The 23,135-nt window shown below is 41.8% G+C and overlaps 1 protein-coding gene across 4 annotated transcripts in view; it reads right to left on the reverse strand.

Moving 5' to 3' along the window:
- MCTP2 (multiple C2 and transmembrane domain containing 2) overlaps positions 1 to 23,135 on the reverse strand; it is a gene marked incomplete at its 3' end in the record, with an annotated part of 245,631 nt that overhangs the window by 160,767 nt on the left and 61,729 nt on the right. For all 4 annotated transcript variants that reach the window (XM_082619662.1, XM_082619663.1, XM_082619660.1 and 1 more), the window contains exons 3-4: positions 17,843 to 17,905; positions 16,359 to 16,467 (exon numbers count right to left, since the gene is read on the reverse strand). In XM_082619662.1, coding sequence (XP_082475788.1) covers positions 16,359 to 16,467; positions 17,843 to 17,905 — 172 coding nt within the window. The remainder of the gene's footprint in view (positions 1 to 16,358; positions 16,468 to 17,842; positions 17,906 to 23,135) is intronic.

A 23,135-nucleotide genomic window follows, 5' to 3' on the forward strand; every position in this document is an offset into this window, starting at 1 on the left:
CTATCCTCACCTGCAGATGGAAAAATGTCAACTTTGTAGAATTATCTTGAGAACTGAATGAACCACTGTACTTCGTTAACAAGAGGCTCCAAATATTTACACAGTATGTGCTTCTATTTATAGTATTACTACTCAATTAATTTAAAAGGAGAGAGTGTGTAACAATGCATGCGGTACTAATTAAATATTCATTTACTTTATTTTAGCTGTCCAAGTAACATGCACTGATAATTTGTCTCTATATGTCCCTTCTAAAGGTGTGATGTTTATAACCCCTCTGTCTTCAAAAGTTAAAGAGAAAATTCCTTATGTTATATACTTCTCACAGGGATCCCATGTGGTTTGGGAAAATTTCATGAAACAATCTGAGCTGTCTTGGAAGGAATGGGCCATTTAAAATCTGAAAGTCACTAAGTATTCATAAGTACAAGCTACTGCCCCACCTACAGTCCTAAGGGGATTCATTAGGATTTCAGAGAACTTTGCAGGTATAATCTTATGAAAATAACAGACAGCTCAACAAGAAGGACACATAACTCAAGTTTATCATCAGGAGAAAGCCATCAAGAACCATCATATTTGAAGATTCTGTTCTCTTGGCATTCGATTTATCATCCCAAGGGGCTATTACCGGATTGAGTGTGTTATGGAAAAGATGGGCAGTATCAACAGGTGAAGTGGTTGAATAGAACAGACAAGATCACATGGACTGGCTCAAGAACTAGCCCAATATGCAAATAAGATACATCTGTAATGAAACTCCAATTACCAACACCTTCTCTTTGCTTTTTCTAGTATGACAGCTCATGGCCATGGTAGTAGAAAAAGCAGAAAGTCAAGATTAATTAAAAAAAGAAAGAAAGAAAGAAAATTACCACCATCTAGAAAAGCTTATTATCTTGATATGCACCGAGACTTTACACACACACACTTTGCACAAAAAGGAATCAGCCTTCATATTGTATTCTTTACCTGCCTTCTTCAGTCAATAACACATCTGTCCCCTTCCATGCCCGTAAGTATATTTCTATAAATCAGTTTAATGGTCATTTATGTATCTATTTGTGTGTGTGTATATATATATATACACACATATGCACTATATCATATAGTTTATGTACTATATCATATAGGTTTTTAAAACTAGCATTCCTAATTTAAACTAAAAATCCAATGCATTGAATGCAAAAGCTGTATTTGTAGACAAAACCTACTTATTTGTCACCAGCAAAGCTCATTCTCCAAGTTAAGAACTTCAGCCATATAGGGTCTCCAAAAGAAATGTGGTCTTAAGCTAGAAAAGTTTCCTAATTAAATGCATTTCTCAGAGTTGTTGTTTGCTTATGAAAGGAAATGATCTCCATAATTTTACACAAAGTTCACATTTTGTAATACCTGAGAACTTTTCTCAGGGGATTTTAAGAGTTCAGTTTCAAGTCAATAATTATTTACTAAGTCTTTAGGGAAACTGAGATACACATGGATGAATTCATTCTGCATAAAAAGTATTTGAACACATATGAAAAGCATAAATTTGACTTTTTTCCTATCCTCTGGCTTAAGAGTAATAAGATTCATTATATTTATACACATATCTTTAGACTCTTTGCAATATATATACCTATTTGGAATGTTTCTTCTTGCCAGAAAAAGAAGTAAATCTGAGTTGTTTTCATATGGGATCCATAAGTTCTGACTTTCTCCAAGGGTGGCTAAATAAGAGCCAGACGTGATTTCAGAAAACAAGCGAGTGATGATTTTTGAACGGCTGCTGCTGCCCTCTAGCAGTTACGCTGAGATTTCCAGAGCAAGCCATGTCCAGTTGCAGCTTTTTTAACAGACCCCTTCAGAAACCATAATGGGCCTTATGGAAACTTAAGGCCATTTTTCCTCAGTCACATGGGACAGGAGAAACAACTTTCCCTTTATAGAGCACAGTCTACTTTACTTAAGAGAGCAGGAGATTCAAGTCGAGCAGAATTCCAAGCCAGGCTTTATCCACTACAATTAAATGAAGGGAACATGCACATTCCCCTTCTCCTGCACATGGTGGCTACATGCTTCTGTTTTTTGGTACCAGCCTCAGAAGAACAGTTTCCTCCCTGACCATCTAAGGGCCTTGCTGGCCACGTTCTGTCACTTAGCACATCCCAGTTGAACCACTCCCGAACTTTTCTCCCAGTGAGATTGACTCCCCTCCTCTTGGGGAGCCCACCATGGACCACAGCTCAGCGGCACCTTGGACAAGGCTTGCCCATGGCTGGACCCTGTGATGTAGTGTACCAAATTCACCAAAATCCATTTTTTTGAAAGACCATCCAGTGGCCAACTTACAGAGAGATTGAGGATCTGAATTTACCAATTTTACCAAAACTTGCTTATTTTAACTATTTATAAAGTTTTACCAAAACTGTTCATTTTGACTATTTTTAAAGTTTGTATAGAATAAACAATGGGAATTAAGAGAGCTATGGAGAGTGAGGTCCTCGTGGGGCCTTCAGATTCTCCCCCTGTACCATGCTCCCCCACAAACTTCCTTCACCCCACCCACCCCACCCCAAGACTTCCCTACCTGCCCTACTCTCTGCCTGCTCACCACCTCTGTTCCCCCTAATATTCTTTCTCTGTCTTTAGTCATCCCTTTGTGGGATCTTCAGCTTAGGCCAGGCCATGTCCATTCCTTTCTATCATTTTCTTTGGCCTGAGACAAATTAAATATTATTTAAGATGCTGTTCTGGCTTTGTCTTCAGAGCCGATTAACTAATATGACCCAGAGACCTTCCAAAGTTGTTTTAATTTTGGTGGGTTTTTTTGTTTGTTTGTTTTTTGGGAGGTGTGCGGGCCTCTCACTGTTGTGGCCTCTCCCGTTGCGGAGCACAGGCTCCGGACACGCAGGCTCAGCGGCCATGGCTCACGGGCCCAGCTGCTCTGCGGCATGTGGGATCTTCCCAGACTGGGGCACGAACCCGTGTCCCCTGCATAGGCAGGTGGACTCTCAACCACTGCGCCACCAGGGAAGCCCCAAAGTTGTTTTTAAAAGTTCTCATCCAATAATGTTGGATGAGATGAATAGATGATAAATAGATGGATGAAAAACATTGTCAACATACTGATGGATTCAGTAAATGGGCCATTTGGTGAGTAGATTATTGAACAAATTGGCTTTTGTTGAAGTGGTCACTAAGAAGAGATGCCTGCACCCCTATTCTTGATGAGGTGATCAGTTTACAGGGGTGTAAACTTCTGCTTAGAGACAGCATGCATGGTTGCCCCTGTAACACCAAAGGAGGAGGAACCCAGTTAAAAGTTAGAGGAAAGCATGACCACATAGAAAAAAGGAGAGGAGAGGCAGTGGCCAGGATGCAGCACTATAAACAGAGCAGAAAGCATTGGGGGGATAAAAGGAAATAAGGTTAAGAGTAAGCCAGAAAGCCAACGAATGTAGCTGCCTGAAGTCTCTATAAAGGGTCAAACCTCCCAGATCTATAAGTGTATCAGCTCTCGGTGTTCCAGAAATCCACTTTGCCAAAGTACACACAACTATTAATACCTTAACATTCTCCTCTTTATTAATGAAAATACTTCAAATGTCCCCAGCCCAAGCTATCATTTAGGCATAAATCTACATCTAATGAAATAGATACCAACCTTTCTGGAAAAGAGACAACAGGCCTGAAGTTTAGTATAATACTCACAATGGATGTGATCTCATTCGCTCCTCCTAAAATGGTATGTTGCAGTTTTAAGGATGAGGATGCCTAGTGAGTTGCTAGAGCCAAGCCTCAGTCCCAGACCCATTGCACACTAAAGCTTTCATAAGTGCAGCCACACTTAATACCTAAGCACAACCTCCAAGTACTGATGCTCCTTCCGTCAAGAAGCAGGGTGCCTACCTCGTCCCCTGTAATCTGGGCAACTGCTTTAACCAATGCGGGGTGGTGACAATAACACTGTGTTCCTTCCAAGGCTGTGCTGTAACAGGTGACACAGCCCCTGCCTCGGGCACTGGCCCTTCGCGTCTGGCGCCCTGAGCCGTGATGTAAGAAGTGTGACAGTTCTGAGAGCACCAGGCCGTGAGGAAGCCAGGCCTCATGTGCAATAGTCCTCCTCTTCCAAGCATCCCATCCCAGGCACCCAACATGCACGTGAAAGGGCCTTTGAGTCTTCAGATGATAAAGTCCCCACAGCAAGTCATCCCCCAAATCTCAAGTCTTCCAGGTTGAGGCCCCAGACAGTGTGTAGCAAAGCAAGCCATCCCCACTGCGCCTTGTCCAAATCCACACTCCAGAGTTCATGAACATACGGTAGGTCTGGGCTGAAGGTAAATTGTTACATGCTGATTGTCTCTGGAATAATACCCTTCACCATCGTGTGCAGTGCTCCCCGCCTCAAATTCAGCATGTTGGGGACACCTGAGGTGCGATGGCATGATGGAATTAGCTGACCAATACTGTAGCTGACCTCCAAATTAAGCCACAAGTAAAATCACAGACATGGAAACACACAGATACATCCTCTGTGGACTTCATCCTCTGGGTAAACCGTGCACGCACTTTAGCAGAATCCACCATATCAACATCACAATCAAACAAAGGAAGTAAAAAGAACTACTCAAAACATAGCATGCCATGCTGCACATATTATGATACGTCCGTGTGGAAATGAACAGATAAAACCTCTCCTACAGAGAAATCCAATTCAACCAAATGGAAGGCATGCAAAATTCAAGTCAATGATCTTCGGGTGGGTGTAAGGTGATTTTTTACAAGCAGTGGACACAGGAAGCAGGCCTGTTTTGCTCCAGAACACTTCATAGGAATGGAGATGGGATCCCACAGAAGGGACAGGTAATTGACTATCTAAAGCAGGGGAGGACCAAGACCTTCTAACCAACCTATGAGGATGCAGAGTATCAAAACAAAACCCATCAACAAAAATCTCTAGAGGAAAGAGCTCAGTTGTGAGAATCCACTAATGGCTGTTTGGATGCTCGTCTATATCCTAGTGGAAAAGGGGTAAAGAGAAGCAGATTCCCAAACTCGGTTCCCCATCCCTGTTGCGGGACCTTGGCAGGCTACCAAAACCCACCAAGTGGAGGAAATCCAACTGCTACCTGGGTTTCAGGTTGGGTGTTTGCATCTTTAAAGTTTCAAGTTTGCTAATGAATGAGCATCTTTCTGAATAAGCTGACCAGATGTGTCTTCGTTGCTCCCACACAAGCACACCAAGGATCGAGCGCCATCTGGTGCTCAGAGTAGGTACTCCAATGTGAAGCAAAGCCCCAATTTTTACAAAATAAAAAGTATTGACTGTGACCCTTCAATACAGTGCAACTGTGATATGGTGCTGGCATTGGAACAAAACAACACATCCATAGGAATCAAAGAGAAATCCAAAACGCAGACCCTCATATGGACTGCATTTTAATACCCAATTAAAAAGCGGCCATTAAATCATTAGGGAAAGGAAAATTTAGTCCTAGTTAATTAAATACCCATTTGGCAAAAAGTAAAACTAAGTTCCGACTCTGGGCCAAGAAATCAAAATAAACTTGATACAGATCAAAGAGATTAATGAAAAAAATGTAAAACCAGACAGAAAAGAATAAATATAGGTTAATGCATCTCTCTCAAGAGAGAAAAGGCCTTTCAAGGTACAAAAGCATAGGAAGCAAGGAAGAAAGGAAACTCTCCAGAATAAAATTGTAAGACTGGAAAAGAGGTTTGCAACAAAAACTTTATAAACAAAATTAAAAGGCAAATGACAAATTAGAAAAATATACATGAACATATCCAGGAACCAGGAGAATAAGCCACAGAGATGGATGGAGTTGGCTGTGTACAAAAGAGAAGCAAATTATCTCTTAGCCAAATATATCTCAGGGTCCAAATTTCTCAGCACAAATTAAAACAAAACCAAGACGATACTTCCTCTCTATCAAAATTGACATAGATAATCTACACACAGTGGAGGTGAGAAACGGGAAGTGGAACACTCATAGGCTCCTGGTGGGTGAGCAAAACAGAGGTGTTTCTCAAGAGTGAACCGGCAATTCCGTTAAGTAGAATCTTGAGATGTCAGATTATGTGACAGAAAACATCCAATTCACTGCAATAAATGACCTGCAAAGAAATAAAGTTTGACACACAGATGTAGGCACAAGAATGTGTTCTGTAGCATTATTACTAGTAATTAAAATCTGGAATGATAACCTAAACTGGAACATTAATTAAACAAAGAAAGGTGTACTACTGTTTTTAATTTCTTCTCAAAAGAAAACTTTTATAATACAGAAAAAATACATATGTGAAGCAAAAATAGCAAATCATCAAGTAATTTGAAGTCAGATCCCATTTTACTTTAGAACTCAGTATTTTTTAAAAAATCAGATCAGTGTAGTACATTCAGTAAAAAATTCCAATAAGTAATGACCTACTGGGACGACTTCATCCACACCAAGCTTTCCCATGTTGGTCACTATGAAACTTGAGGGGCATCTTCTGAGTCAAATTTAACATGAAGAAAATAAAACCATCAATTCACAATGGAGTTCTTATTCAAATAATGCACCCTTAAAAACTAGTGTCTCTTTCATTTCTGCTGTTGCAATGACAAGAAAGCAGGAACTGGTCTCAGAAAACAACCTTAACCAACCCTTTGCCCTGCTGGCAGTGGGCAGGGGGTGAGAAGTACAAAATCTAAAGAGAAAAACAAGAGGTGTGCAAACGGTGGGGCAAATTATCAAGAAACTGGGAAGAAGGGCCCTAATAAAACTGGCAGAAATGCCACAAGTCATTGCCTTTCCCAGAGGGAAAACACAGAAATAAAACCGAAAGGAGAATAACTAGAACCAGACACAGCAATAAGAATAGCTCGTGGCCACTGTACATGGCTATGCCACCCCTCCCACACACACATCCCCATAAGCACATGCACCAGGTTAAGCCCCATAATCACTGCTGGATGATGTCTAAGCTGGTATTCAAACTCAGATGGTCTGTGCCCCGAGTCTGTGACACTGACCCACTGTCCAGTGCCCCCAACACTTCCCATCCTAGCACAAACAAGGTCATCTGTGTTGGGCAGCAAAGAGTATACAGAAGAGACTGCTGAGGGTCTGGCCCAAGCCCACAGAGCTGCCTGGAGGCAGAGGGGTGAACCCTCAGTGTACCCCATTCACAGCACACCTGCTGGGAAGCTACACGGCTGCTCCTCAGCATATAACACAGAGTTCTAGAAACATCCAGCCTGTCCCCCAATCACAGCTGCAATGAGGAGAATGTTCCTCTCTAGGTCTAATACAAGAGCATCCTTTCCTTTTTAAAGAAGAAATATATAATCATAAAAATGGTACAATCTTTAAAATCAGCCTACTAAATCGCAAGAGGCAAACAGGACCCAAATCAGAGGTACCTGACATTTGAACATTTTGGTAGCAGTTTCGTAATTTATTAAACCCCTATTGCATGGCCAACTTTTCACACTAGTGGGAGATCTTTAAAAATTTTTTATCTAAACCATTCCTTTCAAATAGGAAAATGACTTATCCAATGCATTCTTCCTATAATCTGCAAAAGTACCTGTCCCTGCTCTAAAAACAGCTGTCCCAGTCTACCTGGGCTGGGATTAGAGAACCGTTTGCTGGATGAATGCGTCACGAATTGTCATTGCCTAAAACTCACATCAAGAAGACGACCATGAACCCTCAGCCCTCAGGCCTACAGCTGAAGTGATGTGTACGCCCTAGTGATGTTGCAGGGAACTCCTGCAATGGACTTTTCTTTCCCTTTTGCAGTATTGCAATGTGGCCACCAGAGGGCATCCGTAACCTAGTATGCTAGCACACAGCAGGACACTATGCAACTACCCTTCACATCAAGGGAAAACACAGGGTTTCAATGAAAGGGCCGTTGTTTTCCAGGAATTAATGCTGCAGGATTTAAGCTTGAAGTGGAGCGTTTTTTCCAAGACAAGAGGACTGCCCATGTCACATGGTGCTCATGCCAGGCCTAGAAAACAGGGCTGCTGGCATTAGCAATACCAGTTCGAGGACACCAAAATATTTTCTTGGCCACATTCCCTTTCATGGGACACTGAGCCAGGGTTCAACACTCTCTATATGTCAACCAAACTGTGAAGCAGTTAGAGTTAAAATGAATTGGTCCTTTTTTTGTTATTGAGCTGTATGAGCTGCTTGTAAATTTTGGAGATTAATCTTTTGTCAGTTGCTTCATTTGCAAATATTTTCTCCCATTTAATTCAAAAAGAGTCATGTACCAAAATGTTCATTGCAGCTCTATTTACAATAGCCAGGAGATGGAAGCAACCTAAGTGTCCATCATTGGATGAATGGATAAAGAAGATGTGGCACATGTATACAATGGAATATTACTCAGCCATAAAAAGAAACGACATTGAGTTATTTGTAGTGAGGTGGATGGACCTAGAGTCTGTCATACAGAGTGAAGTAAGTCAGAAATAGAAAGACAAATACCATATGCTAACACATACATATGGAATCTAAGAAAAAAAAATGTCATGAAGAACCTAGGGGTAAGACGGGAATAAAGACACAGACCTACTAGAGAATGGACTTGAGGACATGGGGAGGGGGAAGGGTAAGCTGTGACAAAGTGAGAGAGTGGCATGGACATATATACACTACCAAACATAAAATAGGTAGCTAGTGGGAAGCAGCCGCATGGCACAGGGAGATCAGCTCGGTGCTTTGTGGCCACCTAGAGGGGTGGGATAGGAAGGGTGGGAGGGAGGGAGACGCAAGAGGGAAGAGATATGGGAACATATGTATATGTATAACTGATTCACTTTGTTATAAAGCAGAAACTAACACACCACTGTAAAGCAATTATACTCCAATAAAGATGTAAATAAATAAATAAGTAAATAAATAAAATAAAATAAAATAAAATAAAATAAAATGAATTGGTCCTACCACGTTCTTTCTGCTTTACCAATCTCAAAATTATGGACCCCCAAGAGTTAACTGGACAATGGCTCAGACGGAGAACTTAATACAGGTGTCTGGTTTGGTCAAAGACAATACAGTCTGTAGAACCTCCCAGAAAAAAAGTGGGAAGGAAACGGGAAATATAAAGGAGTAAAAGGAAGAAGCTGGGATGAGGGAGAGGAGTGGAAAGATAGAGCAAAGGAAAATTAGGTGACAGAAAAGGAGGGAAGGTGTGACCAGCAGACAGGCAACAGGGAATAACCGGGACAGAGCAGAGAGACAGGGAGGGCTCAGGTTTTCTCCTAGATACGGCTTGGGAAGATGGGCTTCAGGAAATGCCTGGGCATTTTACAGCATCCAAGTAAGGCTCATTCCTAGAAAGACCACTGGAGCAACCCAAGTGGCCCAGCAAAGGAAAAAAAAAAAAAAAAAAGAGGCTGTTTAATTAGCACAGAACTCTCCAACAGTGGGTCAAGTCTAGTCAAAGCTGAAGGACTACATGCCAGGGAATCGAAGAGAAATTCCTGAGGAACTGGAAAATGACCTGTAAGAGGCAATCTTCTCAATGTGGCCACACTTCCAGAGGGACCTCATCAAAACCTCTCAGCGCTGCACGATGCTGGTCTTACATCCACAGTGACCCATAGATGGACAGGCATGTTCATGACAGCGAGGTGAGTTATTGCTTAGTCACTCACTAACTCCAGTTCTTTTTCATGAGCTGTGGGTTTTGCTGGGTTTACTCAGTGTATACACACACACACACACACACACACACACACACACACACACACACACACACACCTATCTATCTATTCTGTACAAGGGATAGCAGAGTTGACAGCTAAAGACCCTGGGATGCTCTGGGTGTCGACTACATAACAGTACGTTCCTGACACCATTGCTAAACCTGTACATCGTTTAGAATTAGCAACTTTCTAGTATAACAAACTTCACCAAATCTCCCAGAAAATCTCAAAATCACAACTTGATAGTCTACTTAACAAACCAGCCCTGTGTTTGAGCCAGAGAAGTGAGAGATTTAAATAAAATGTTCACAGAACTCTTTACACCAGGGAAGGCCATCGTCCAGCCCCTGGCTGATGGATTCATAACCCTGTGAGAAGTTGGGGGGATCCCTGTTTCTGAGAGGCTCCCCTCCTTCTTTCTGGATGGGCCAAGTGACAACGTTTCCAGTCCTCAATCACAAACCCTATAAGGGCCTTTGAACATCCTTTCTTTAGGTATGTCAGAAACATCTTTTCCTGAGAGAGATATGATGACTTTTCACTTTACTGCCCAGTGAAAATACAGGGGGAAAAAAAAGACTTTTTACTACCCAACATCTCTAGATTTTTCTGCATTATTTTATGTCACATTACTGAGATGTTTTCCAGATACTTCATTTGAAAACATAAGCTTCACAACTTGATCACTTCCTCATTAGCTTATACCTCCTTATTTTAAATAAAGATGTACTTGGCTACTCTAAAAAGCAGCTTCTCCAAGAGAAAATCCAAAATCAGATCTAGTCTATTCTAGACTGAGGTCAGCAAATTTTGGACATGGGTAAAATCCAGCCTCGTGCCTGTTTTTACAAATAAAGTTGTACTGGAGCATGGTCATGTCCACTGGTTTACATATTATCTATGGCTGTTTGGTCACTAGACCAGCAGAGTAGCTGTCACTAAGTTTATGGACCTATGCCCCATAAACTCTAAAATATTCATTTCTGTCCCTGTACAGAAAAGGTTTGCCAATCCATGTTCTATATGGAATGTTACCTACGCAGCAATGATTATGTAATAATCCAAAGAAAATGCTGACCTCTTCCCTCACCAGAGAATGATTCATCAAAAAATTTTTTTTCTCCCTAAAAATTCACAAAGTGTGATGGCACAATTGGGTTAAGTATCCTGGAGCAGGTCCTCTGTAGTCAAGGGTACAACACATTTCAACAACACTTTGAAGGCATCCCTGTCATAAGTGAAATCAATATTTGGTCAAATTGATTATATTTTAGACAAATATAAAATACATGATTGAATATATGTAAAATAGAACATAAATCAACTCCTATGCTGAAGACGGGGCATAAAGAGAGAGCACAAGGGTACTGACAAATTAACCCAAACTAACAGCCAAGTGTCCAAGGTCACTGATGGGAAAGCTGACACGGATCACAGGAACCAGCTCTGCAACGGGAGTCAGGATCATGGGCCAAGTTCATTATCATTATTCATTAATTACCATAACAGACACACTATCATTTATTGACTATTTTCTCTATGTATGGCACTATGTTATATACACTTTCTTTTTTTCAGTTCTTACAACTACATTATAAGGCAAGCTACATCATGCCCATTTTGCAGATCGGTAAATTCCACTTGAGAGTGAGTGAGTCGCCATCAGAAATCACAAGCCAAGAAGTAGATGGTAATGTCTCATTCCTCTTCTTGTCCCCCAGAACCACCCATTCTGGTGAGTCCTGCCTCAGTCACTGCCTCCCTGAAAGTCCCCGGTCAAGTCACTTTGTCTCTGTACTTCAATCACCTGAATTAGGACTTCTGTTAAATGGGTTGCTTGTCGGTAAGTCTTTTTTTCTGGACTCTATCACTAGGGACCAGTCGAGTACCAGTGTGATGCTCATCTCACTGAAGGGACTGAATAAACGCTTGCAGAGTCAAGGTGTGAGTGAAGGAACTCTGTTCCCTCCTGGGAAGATGTTTTCCCTTTCACGATAGTCTTTAATACTCCTGGTCTTTAAATCCAGCACTTAAGTTGGATTTCCCTAATGAAGAACTAAAAGGTATTAAAAGCACTCTATGTATAAACCTCCAGTATGGCATACGAAGATGAATAAAACGGTCACCCAGCTAATATAGCACTAAATAGGAACAGGGAGGGCCAGGCATTTATCCAACTGAGGGTAAAGGTGTATGACTTATAGAGGTAAAATTTTCATAGGACCGAGATGACAGGGAGCTTATGTCTGTGAAAAACATAAAAGACTAGATAGAAATGCCATTTGAATAGATCTTGAAGGTATTTAGTACTGAAACAATCGGCTATCGATCCTATATCCAGAGAATCGGAGAACGTGTGATACAGCATAGTGTAAATTCATAGATAATTCACAAGTCCTTTTATATTTGGCACATCACACCGTTCTCTGTACCTAATTGTGTTAATGAGGTGAATACCAAGTTAAATTATGTTCAGAGAATACAAACTGAGTAAGAGTGCAAATGCATAACGAGGTCCAGCCCCAAGAAAAGAAAATGCTGTGTCTAATCGGGAATTGAAACTCTCCCTACCAGGAGAAGCACGTGTTTCTGCTCAAGTGCTACCACCCAGTGTCTAGAGCAGTGGTCCTCACGAGGTGGTTCCTGGACCAGCTGCATCGTGATCACTTGGGAACTTGTCAGAAATATAAGTTCTCGGGCCACACCCCAGACCTACGGAATCAGAACCTCTGGGGGTAGGCAATGTGTATTTTCATAAGCCCTCTAGGTTGTTCTGATGCTCACTCAAATTTGAGAACTACTGGCCAAGAGGACTGTGCTGGATAAAATTCTGAGGTTGGGCTGGGCTCCATAGAAAATATTGGCATAGCAATAAGCCATGTCAGTCCGGGGCAAAGGAGGCAAGCACAGGAGGCAGTGACTATGATCCCTGCACAAATCAGCAGTGGGCACCAAACATGCCCTGATCACTACCCTAATACTTGTGAAAATCAAGCAGTCATGAACACAGTCACAGTAAGGAAGGCACACCACACTGCAAAGTCTAGAAGAAGCTCTTGCTGAGAGGGGGATGTTTTCTTAGTAGATAATGATTAATCTTCCCAATAAATAAAAGAGACAGGAACAATGTTACTGGTTATAAAAGATATAGGTGCTAAAACAGGTTATGATCTAGATTCCTTACTAGGTATTTATCCTTGGATTATATTAGGTTGATAAGATAAAGCCAAATTGTCATATGATGCTTAACTCTGATGAAACTATGAAGATAGAGATGCTATTGATGGGATTAGAGCACAGATTACAGTCTCTCCTTTGGCCCTGAAGCAGTGAGGTGTGGAGTAGGCACACAAAAACCCTATTGTTTTGGTCATTTTCTGATGTAGGCAATGGCTCCTCCCATCATCTGCCAAGTTTACTGACTGTCTCCTGAGTATCTGTTTTAAGTGTACTGGTGTGATATGTCAAGGGTGGTGTGGCCAGATCACGCACATCAATTAGGGATAAATAATCAGAACTGATGGCAAAACTGGAAAAGGGGCAGCTGGCCCTGGAAGAGGTCCAAGGCCTGGGCACAGCCCCGAAGTTACATACTATATTGGAGCTTTCCAAAAATTTACAACAGGACAGTTATTTTAAAGGTTTAGAGCACTTTCTTTCCAGTAAAGTTAAATGCGCTCTCTGTGGAACACACTTCCAATCTCCAGATAAACTGTCCCAAATCGAGCTCCATAATGATCATCATTTGACAGAAGCATCCACTGGACACTGCAGGTTCTGAGCAAGAGTCAGGATATTTGTGGGCAGGCACCTCACTCTAGTTTATGATCGTGTCCCTCAGATGTGATTTCAGGTACAAAATGCTATCTGCCCCAAATCATTCAAAATAACCTTAAGAGAGCTATCTATTAAGATGCAGACATTTATAATAATAGTACACAATGACAGTACACAAGAAGTCGCACAACCAATGGATAAGAAATTATAACTTTGACAGAAAACACTATTTACCAACAAGTAGAAAGTGAAATTTGTTCACCATTTTGAAATCCTGAGAAATTACGAAAAGACAGAGAGAGAGAGAGAGAGAAAGAGAAAGAGACAGAAAAAAGAAAGATAGTAATTTTGTTTTTAAAAAGTGGGTATATGCAGATCTAAAAGATGGAAGCTGGTGAGATCAGACTGATGGAAGAACCCACAGTCCAAAACAGGAGCAGTAGAAAGTCACAGCAGAAAAAGTTTCAGGGGCAGATGTGGGCCAAGAGGATAGGAAGGCAGGTGAACCAGGGATGCTCCAGCTTGGAGGCAGTGGATACAGGAAGCAGAAGGTGGCCTGAGCAAGTACCATGGTGACTGGTTGGCACAGCACACATAGAGCAGCTGGATGGCCCAGCACTGCCCTGTCCCTTTGGTGCCAAGCAGTGACTAGCAAAGGCACTTGCAAGCAGGAAAAGTGAGAGTGGGCAGGAAGCCATTGAGGAAGGTTTTCCATAACGGGGCATCACCAGGAGCCGGCCTGAACGACTGGCTCTCCCTGTCTGGCTGCATGTCCCAACCCTGCTCATGCTCAGTGAAGTCAGGACACAGTAAGCAAAAACAGCATCCATAGATGGCAACAGGGACACACAAATAAAAAGAGGCGCGAAAAACACAACCCAAGGATATCCGAGGGAGAAAGCACCAAACAGGAGATTTTCAATGTATACTTAATGCTCTCAAAGCTGACAGCAACATCTCATGCATGAAATAGACTGTTCTAAAAATGAAAAAAAAAAAAAATGCCAACTCAAAAGATGAACAGAATATCACAATGGTCATAACAACTGACGAGAAAACAGTGAGCTGGAAGGCCCGGCTGAGGAATTCTTCCTGAAAAAAAAAAAAAAAAAGTAATGGCAAGAATGAGGAAGAAAAAGTAAGAGACACAGAAGACAAATGGAAGGGAGACCCATCCTCCGTTTCACAGTTTTTTCCAAAACAAAGTAGAAAGGAACTACCAGGACAGACTGGCAAAGACCTGGAGAAAGACACAAAATTCTTTAGAATAAAAAGGTCCCACCTACTAAAAGAAATAAATGAAAAGAGACAACAAAGGAAAAACAGATATATTTACCTGTAATGAGATGTAAAACCTCTGAAGGACAAAAGAGGCCATAAAAATGAGGGGTAAACAATAGACTGGAGAAGAAAAATTGCAACACCCAACCAACAAATGAATGCTGAAAATTTTAAAGACTCACAAAAATTTAGAAGGAAAAGCTCAATGGAAAACTGGGCAAAGGATACAGAGAGCCATTCACAGGAGAGGAACTACAAAGGGCCATGTTCATCACCATCATAATCCACGAAGCACAACTTAAAACAAGTGGACACTTGACCTAGAAGATTGCCAAAAACTAAGCAGAGTGATAAAAGGAAATATTCGATGGTGACAAGGTAGGGAACACATAACCATAGTGTAGGAGAGGACATACTCTGTACCTTTTAGGGGCCCGTGTACCAGTATCTCTTACATTTGAAAATGTGCATCTTCAGGATCCTGTAATTGCATTTCTAGGTTCTGCCCTGAGCTGCTCATAACAGTTAACTTTTATTAAGTGCTAGAAGCCCAACAAAGTTTTAAGTCACTACCTTCAATCCTCCTAAAAGCCTATAAGGTAGGTCAATACTAATGTTCTTGTTTTACAGATGGGGAACCTAAGTCATAGGGGGGTCCAGGAGCATTTCTTAAATCAAATAGCAATAAATGGAAAAAACAAGGTTTGAGCCCAGGCAGTCTGGCTCCGCTGCCTGCTCTTAAACATACACTATTTTTAATCTAAGATATATTCTTATCTGTGTATGGAGCCATACACAGGATGTTTATTACAGCATCATTTATATGGCTGAAAAGTAAGAAAAAACTATCATCAGCAGAGAAACAGATATTTAACACAACATACTATGGAATACTATTAGTATTTAAAAGAAGGGAGATATAGTTACATGGAAAAGCATGGAAAATCTTTAATTCATATTGTAAAGTTTAAAAAAACTTAGTGCAGAATATGGAATATGCAGAATAATACTGCAGAATAACGATATTAAAATATCACTTTAATTAAGAAATATATGTGTGTGTAAATGCACAGAAAGAGGTAGCAAAGGTGAACAAATCAATCACATATGTTATAACATCATAACAGATATTATCCAGAGGGAGGGGAGCCCAGTGGGATTTCAGGGCAGGAAGGAGAGTGGTTCAAAGGGCATTTCCATCTATGCGTATGTTTGCTAACTCAGATCAAGAATGTATTTACATATTTCTCATGGATTAATTAAACTAGGATCAAGGAAACTTTTTTTTAGCAGTTGTTATATGCCAGCCATAAAGCACTTACAGCGATCTTATTTCATTCTACAATAACTTTAGGCGATCATCAATATTTCATTATTATTATTAATCATAAAAAAAGGACAGTAAGATTCCATGTGTTTCAATAACTCAATGCAAATACCTTGATACCTGGAGAAGCTTAGATTTGAGTTCCAGTCTAGCACCAGCCATGCTGAGATGGAAAAAGGTGACTAGCAAGGTTGACAAGAGGGTTGAGAGGAAGAGGTCTGCAGGATACCAAGGGCACCCAGAGCCAGGCCTTACCACAGCGATCCCGGACCACCAGGTTCCGGCCCTCCTTCAGGTGGATGGTGAGGAGGTAGGCGAAAGGGCTGGGCAGGTTACTCAAGCCGTCGCCGGCTTCCCCGAGAGTCTGCACAGATGGAGAAGCCATTGAAGTCAGTTGTCTTAGGCCCAAGAAACAGAATGTCGGAAACACTCTTCATTTAAGGAAAAAAGATGATCACTGTAATGGCAAATCTGTGAGCGTCATCCTCCACTCCCACCCACCCATGCCGATGACATGGTTACACTGTTCTTTCATTCGCGGGCCTCTCACTGTTGCGGCCTCTCACGTTGCGGAGCACAGGCTCCGGACGCGCAGGCTCAGCGGCCATGGCTCACGGGCCCAGCCGCTCCGCGGCATGTGGGATCTTCCCGGACTGGGGCACGAACCCGTGTCCCCTGCATCAGCAGGCGGACTCTCAACCACTGCACCACCAGGGAAGCCCGGTTACACTGTTCTTTATCCTTCTCCCCAGTGGGATTCTATGAGAGTTCGTGACAATAGCTTCACAGTATTAACTTCCCAAGAAGAAGCAGGTAAGTTGCATGCCGACATCTGACATCCCCCTAAACTCACCCATGCCTTGCAGGATCCTTATCCTACAGCTCCCAGTGGAGAACCCAGAGAGGACATAGCATGCAGAAGTCCAGCTATGGAGCGGATTCCCACGACCCTGGTCCACACCTCTCAGCTCAGATGTGTGATGTCTCTCCCTCCTCTTCTCCCCTCACCCCACCAACCCCCATCAGTTCAGGTACACCTCCTGCACATGTAATAAAAAACATTCCCATTCACGACTACTCAGCTGATCACCTACATGATCAGCCAACATGTGCCCCACCCCTGGGTCCATATGGGAGACACTTCCTCTCTGCTCTCCTGCCTGTGGCATATTTTTCTTTCACTCCCTGGTCCCCATTATAGTGTTTCCTACACTTACCCACACAGTCTCACCTCCCACCAAGTTCACTTTCCTCTCCAGGAATGCATCAACTCCTACAAGCCACAACATCAAATTTGGTTCCTGAATATTTCTTAAACGAATCCAATTCAAGTTTTGAAAAGAGCAAATTTGTGTCTTTTGAGAGAAAAAGTACAAATAAAATAATTTATTGTTCACTTATTTGAATTTCAATGAATCGATCTGTGGCTAAGTCACTCTCGACAGCGTTCTTTTGAAAGTTTCTCGGTCCACATTTCAAAGCACTTCAAAATGGCTTTGTCTCCTGTACCATCTCACTCAATTTCATGGCTCTGTATTTTTAGAAGAATCTATCCCACTCTGACAAATCAATAGACACTGAATTCATCTTTTCCAGCCACAATTTGCAAGGCCTGTCTTTGTGGGTGGTAACAGTTCAGCAACCTTTAGAAATAAAAGAGGCAAAGATCCAAACATTTGATAAGAAATATTTATAGCATTTACTTTAGTGTTTGTTTGTTTTTAAGGAATGCCACTTACAGATTGCTCTTCGAAACCTTGGGATGTCAGAGAGGCATTCAGATCACCACTTCCACAGAGCTTCTGTAAACAAGAAGAAAAAATAATAATAACCCTGCTTTTAAAAAACCAAAAGAATATCAACCTACAAGGATATCCTTGTATCGGGTGTTTCCCTTTGAAGCTGCCATTTGCATAGTCAAATGCATAGTCAAATGCAGGAGTGTGTGGCAAGTCTTGGCAGTAAAAGGTTGACTCACTGGAGTCCATCTGGCTGCAGCCTCTGCCCTCTTAGTCATTGATCAGCATGTGGATGAGGCCGATTCTGCTCTCCTGAAGGGCCGCTGAGGCAGCCGTAGTTCATCCAAGTCATTAGCGTGCCAGCAACTTTGCCCCAGGGGAGGCAGTGGGAGCAGCAGGGCCATTCTGCCAGGTCCCTCCATCGAGGACCTGCCTGGTCCCCCAGCCATCAAAGAGAAGAGGTCTATCAGGTACCAGAGACCCAAGTTTATCAGTCTAGTAGGACACATTTCAAATGTGACCACAAAGACCTTCCTCCAACCATAACCTCATGGGTCTAGCAACTGTACAAGAACCAACCAAAGAGTAAGAAAATGCAAATTCTCAACAAATGATCTCAGACTGGGAGGTGTCTATGTTTCCTACTTAAATATGCCTCTGACAACCTAGGAAATGATGCCACCAGGCAATGAAGTGAGTGCGGTTCAGCAGTTAGTATGGGACGCAGTAAACATTTGCATTCTATCAGGTTTTATATGCACCCACGTGGGGTCCAGAGGAGCTCTGGGATTTTATGAAGGTTCTGGGTTAGATGTGAGGATAGCTACCTGCATGGAAAGGCAGAGTGGAAGGGAAAGGAGCAAAAGGCCTCCCAGCATTTTAGGGATGTTCCCGTTTGTCGGACACATTAGCCAGGGCTGCTTTCCTGTGGGAAAACATGAGATTTCTCCCTCCAAACAAGGCTGAGTAACTGAAGTTATGGGTAAACTTAGATACAGGGAGCAGGCCTGCGGAGATTGCTTAGATGAGTATGAAGCTTTGAGGGGGTGAAGATGGGGACCAGATGCACTATGGTCATTGGTCCTTCCCACCCACAGCAAAGATCAGGGAGATTCTGGCACAATTCAGAGATCCTGCCTGGATGGAAGGCAGGATGCCTTCCAAGACATTCTCTCTCTGTCTCTCTCTCTCCCTGTCTCTCTATCAAGTGGAATTCAGGCAGCAACAGAACCTGGATTCTACAACAATAGGGCATTTCTTCAGGCCCTAAGAGGGCTGACAAAGGGCTGAAAACAAACAGGGCTCTCTGGTCTACCGCCTCTGCATGCAGTGACACCAAGAAATGCTGCAGCGAGGCAGAAACAAGCCCTGATCACAAGTCGGCGTGGAGCCTCCCAAGCCCTCACCGGGGAGCAGAGAAGCCCTACGGTTGTTTGCATCTGTGCTTCTCCCATCACATCTGCCCCTTTCTCCCAGTCCCAGCTCGAATGTCCCTTTACTGTGAATACATTTCATTCAATTCAAATTCACACAGGACCCAGGGTGATTTCAGACACTTGGACCTTTCTCTAAGGACCCCAGCACTTCAGTCACTGGTGCCCCCCTGGCTCTGGAAGTATTACCACTGCCCAGCTGGGCAAAGAGCCCTCACCCTCAATGTGGGCTCGACCTGACAGCAGACAAGGAAGGAGGCAGCTGGGCCTCTGTTGGTCACCTTCCCGTCCGTTTCCCGGTCGGTACCTCCTACTTGTGTTATGTGTAAAATGACACCCGGGGGAGTGGGACAGGATGGCCTGAAGACCACTCTATGATGACGATCAAATTTTACTCAACTCTCCCAATTTCAAAAGATTTCTCCTCATGCCTTTTATACTATTACTCTCCTCATGATTATCTCCTGGAAGCTCAGCGATTCCTCTTCTGCCTGATTTGCAAAACCCCAAATACTCCGATCAGGTCTTCATGTGCAGAACCAACAAGTAACATCTGCTGTCTGATCCTCTGCAGCCTGATCACCCCGTTAGTGTCTCCAGTTTTATGAAACGTATCAACGCTCCACTTAACCAATCCTGTTTGAAGGCAGTTCTGTAAAACTGCCAGTGCTGGGATCAGAATTCCTGTTTAAAGTGCGTGGCCCCGTATCTTCTACTGTCACCTTCTTCTGTCAAAAAGAGTGAATGTTTCTTAAAAACCATCACTCCTCAGACCAACACACCATACACACTCTCCCAAGGGAGCCTCCCTGTCATTCAGTGACAAAATGAGCCCACATCACCACCATCATTTACACACAATCAAAAATGAACACGGAGCTTTTATTCAAATACTCAATAAGTCTTCTACTTAGAACAATGTGGAAATTAAATGTGAAGAATGACATTAATTCAACATTATGGCTCGTTTTACTCACAGAAGTCACAGAACTTAAAGTTATGGCTCCCACAGCCGCCATAACTGTCACATGCAGTATATACACACCAAGGAAGGAAAGTGATCACCATAAAGAAGACAGGAAAGGCTACAGAAGTACAGGAGTACCAGGTTACAGCTGCTGGGGGACACATAACTTTGAGTATTCCCGACACTCTGCATGGAACTGAAGGTATTATTCACTGAGTAGAAGTTGCATTATTTTCAGCTTCTTTGTTAACCTAGTAACTACATCACTGAATTTTTCATTAAAAAAGTCCAATTACTATTTTTCTTACAGGAATCCCTGGTATCCGTCATCATGAGAAGATTTTTTTTTTTGATGTTCTCAACAAGCAAAATCGAGCACTCTAATTTTTCTTTTTAAATTTTACTTTAAAAAAGTTAACACACAGTGAAATTGACTTTTTACATGTGTGTACAATGCGATGACTTTTTTACACATGTATATATTTGTGTAACTACCACCACTATTGGGACATAAAACAGTTCCCCCAAAAAACTCCTGCATGCAATCCTACTGTTATCACATTGTTCCCTCACCCCTAATCCATGGCAGTCATTGACCTGTCCTCATCCTATAGCTTCATCTTTTTCCATAATGTCATATAAATGGAATACATGCAAACTTGACACTGGCTGACATCTTTCACTTGGCCCAATGCCTTTGAAATCCATTCAAGTTGGCATCTGTATAAATAGTTCTTTTTTTTTTAATTACTGAATAGTATTCCATCATTATGAGTGTACCATAGTTTGTTTATCCAGTAAGCACTGGTTTTAACCATTTTAAACAAATGTTTCCAAGGACGTACTCAGGAAAAGACAAATAATCTTGAATATCATCAATGCTGAGAAGTCTTAATATGACAAAACTCTCTAATTATATACAAACATTCAGAAACTCAGCAATAACATGTTGGCATGAGGCTAGTCATCTCTCACTGTTACCTTTTAGATAAGTGGGATTTGTGTGTGTGTGTGTGTGTGTGTGTGTGTTTAATGACAGCAAATTTACATTGCTATTTCCATTTTACCTTGCTAAGGTGAAATTCATGGGAAGGTATGTAAATACATACAAAGTAATACATACAAGATTGCAAATGTATTAAAATGAGGAGGTATTAGAATGGATGGGTCAATTATTAAAAAAAAAAAAAAAACCTCCTCTAACCACCAAGGATCTTAAGAACAAGACACTGATGTGAAAAAACATTTTCTTTTGTGTACACTAAATGTGATCTTGTACAAATATCACCTCTCACGTGGCTGTCTGAAGGATCTTAGCACGAAGAATTCACAGGAAGTTAAATAATAAGCGATGTAAACAATCACTGGCTGTTTAAACTTTACTGGAAGAAGACATAGACCCACATTCAGGAAAGCTAAATAAGAGTAACAAGTTGGCTGAAAAGATCACTTAAGATTTTCCTTGGGAAATACTCTATTCAAGAACATGAGTATACCAAATGATATATATTGAAATGATACGATACATATTTAGTTAATTACTTAACCCTCATCTATTTCTAAGGATGTGAATACTCAGGAAGAGCATACTCACAGACACAAATATCTACAGGGGAAAGGAAGCAGCAAAAGGAGCAAAGGGGATCAGATGGCTAGACAGACCATTAAGCGATGCTTGGATACAGTGATAGAAGTAAAACAACTGACATGATAATCAGAGGTCAAAATTAGAATGCCCGTTCAGAAAAATTCAGGTCTATCAAATGGCTGAGTTTACTCGTATTCAAATTTTTTTTAATACACCTTTATTGGAGTATAATTGTTTCACAATGCTGTGTTAGTTTCTGTTATACAACAGTGTGAGTCAGCCATAGGTATACATATATCCCCATATCCCCTCCCTCTTGAGCCTCCCTCCCACCCTCCCTATCCCACCCCTCTAGGTGGTCACAAAGCATGGAGCTGATCTCCCTGTGCTATGCGGCTGCTTCCCACCAGCTATCTATTTTACATTTGGTAGTGTATATATGTCAGTGCTACTCTCACTTTGCCGCAGCTTCCACCTCCCCCACCGTGTCCTCAAGTCCATTCTCTATGTCTGCATCCTTATTCCTGTCCTGCCCCTAGGTTCATCAGAACCATTTTTTTTGCATTCCACATATATGTATTAGCATACGGTATTTGTTATTCTCTCTCTGACTTACTTCACTCTGTATGGGTCTCTAGGTCCATCCACCTCACTACAAATAACTCAATTTCGTTTCTTTTTATGGCTGAGTAATATTCCATTGTATATATGTGCCACATCTTCTTTATCCATTCATCTGTCAATGGACACTTAGGTTGCTTCCATGTCCTGGCTATTGTAAATACTGCTGCAATAAACATTGTGACACATGTCTCTTTTTGAATTATGGTTTTCTCAGGGTATATGCCCAGTAGTGGGATTGCTGGGTCATATGGTAGTTCTATTTTTAGTTTCTTAAGGAACCTCCATACTGTTCTCCATAGTGGCTGTACCAATTTACATTCCCACAACAGTGCAAAAGGGTTCCCTTTTCACCACACCCTTTCCAGCATTTATTGTTTCTAGATTTTCTGATAATGGTCATTCTGACCAGTGTGAGGTGATTCCTCATAGTTTTGATTTGTATTTCTCTAATAATTAGTGATGTTGAGCATCTTCTCATGTGCCTCTTGGCAACCTGTATGTCTTCTTTGGTGAAATGTCTATTTAGGTCTTCTGACCATTTTGTAATTGGGTTGTTTGTTTGACATTGAGCTCCATGAGCTGTTTGTATATTTTGGAGAGTAATCCTTTGTCAGTTGTTTCATTTGCAAGTATTTTCTCCCATTCTGAGAGTTGTCCTTTTGTCTTGTTTATGGTTTCCTT

The sequence above is a fragment of the Mesoplodon mirus genome (assembly GCF_964341445.2).
Source record: "Mesoplodon mirus genome assembly, chromosome: 4".
Taxonomy (NCBI): domain Eukaryota; kingdom Metazoa; phylum Chordata; class Mammalia; order Artiodactyla; family Ziphiidae; genus Mesoplodon; species Mesoplodon mirus.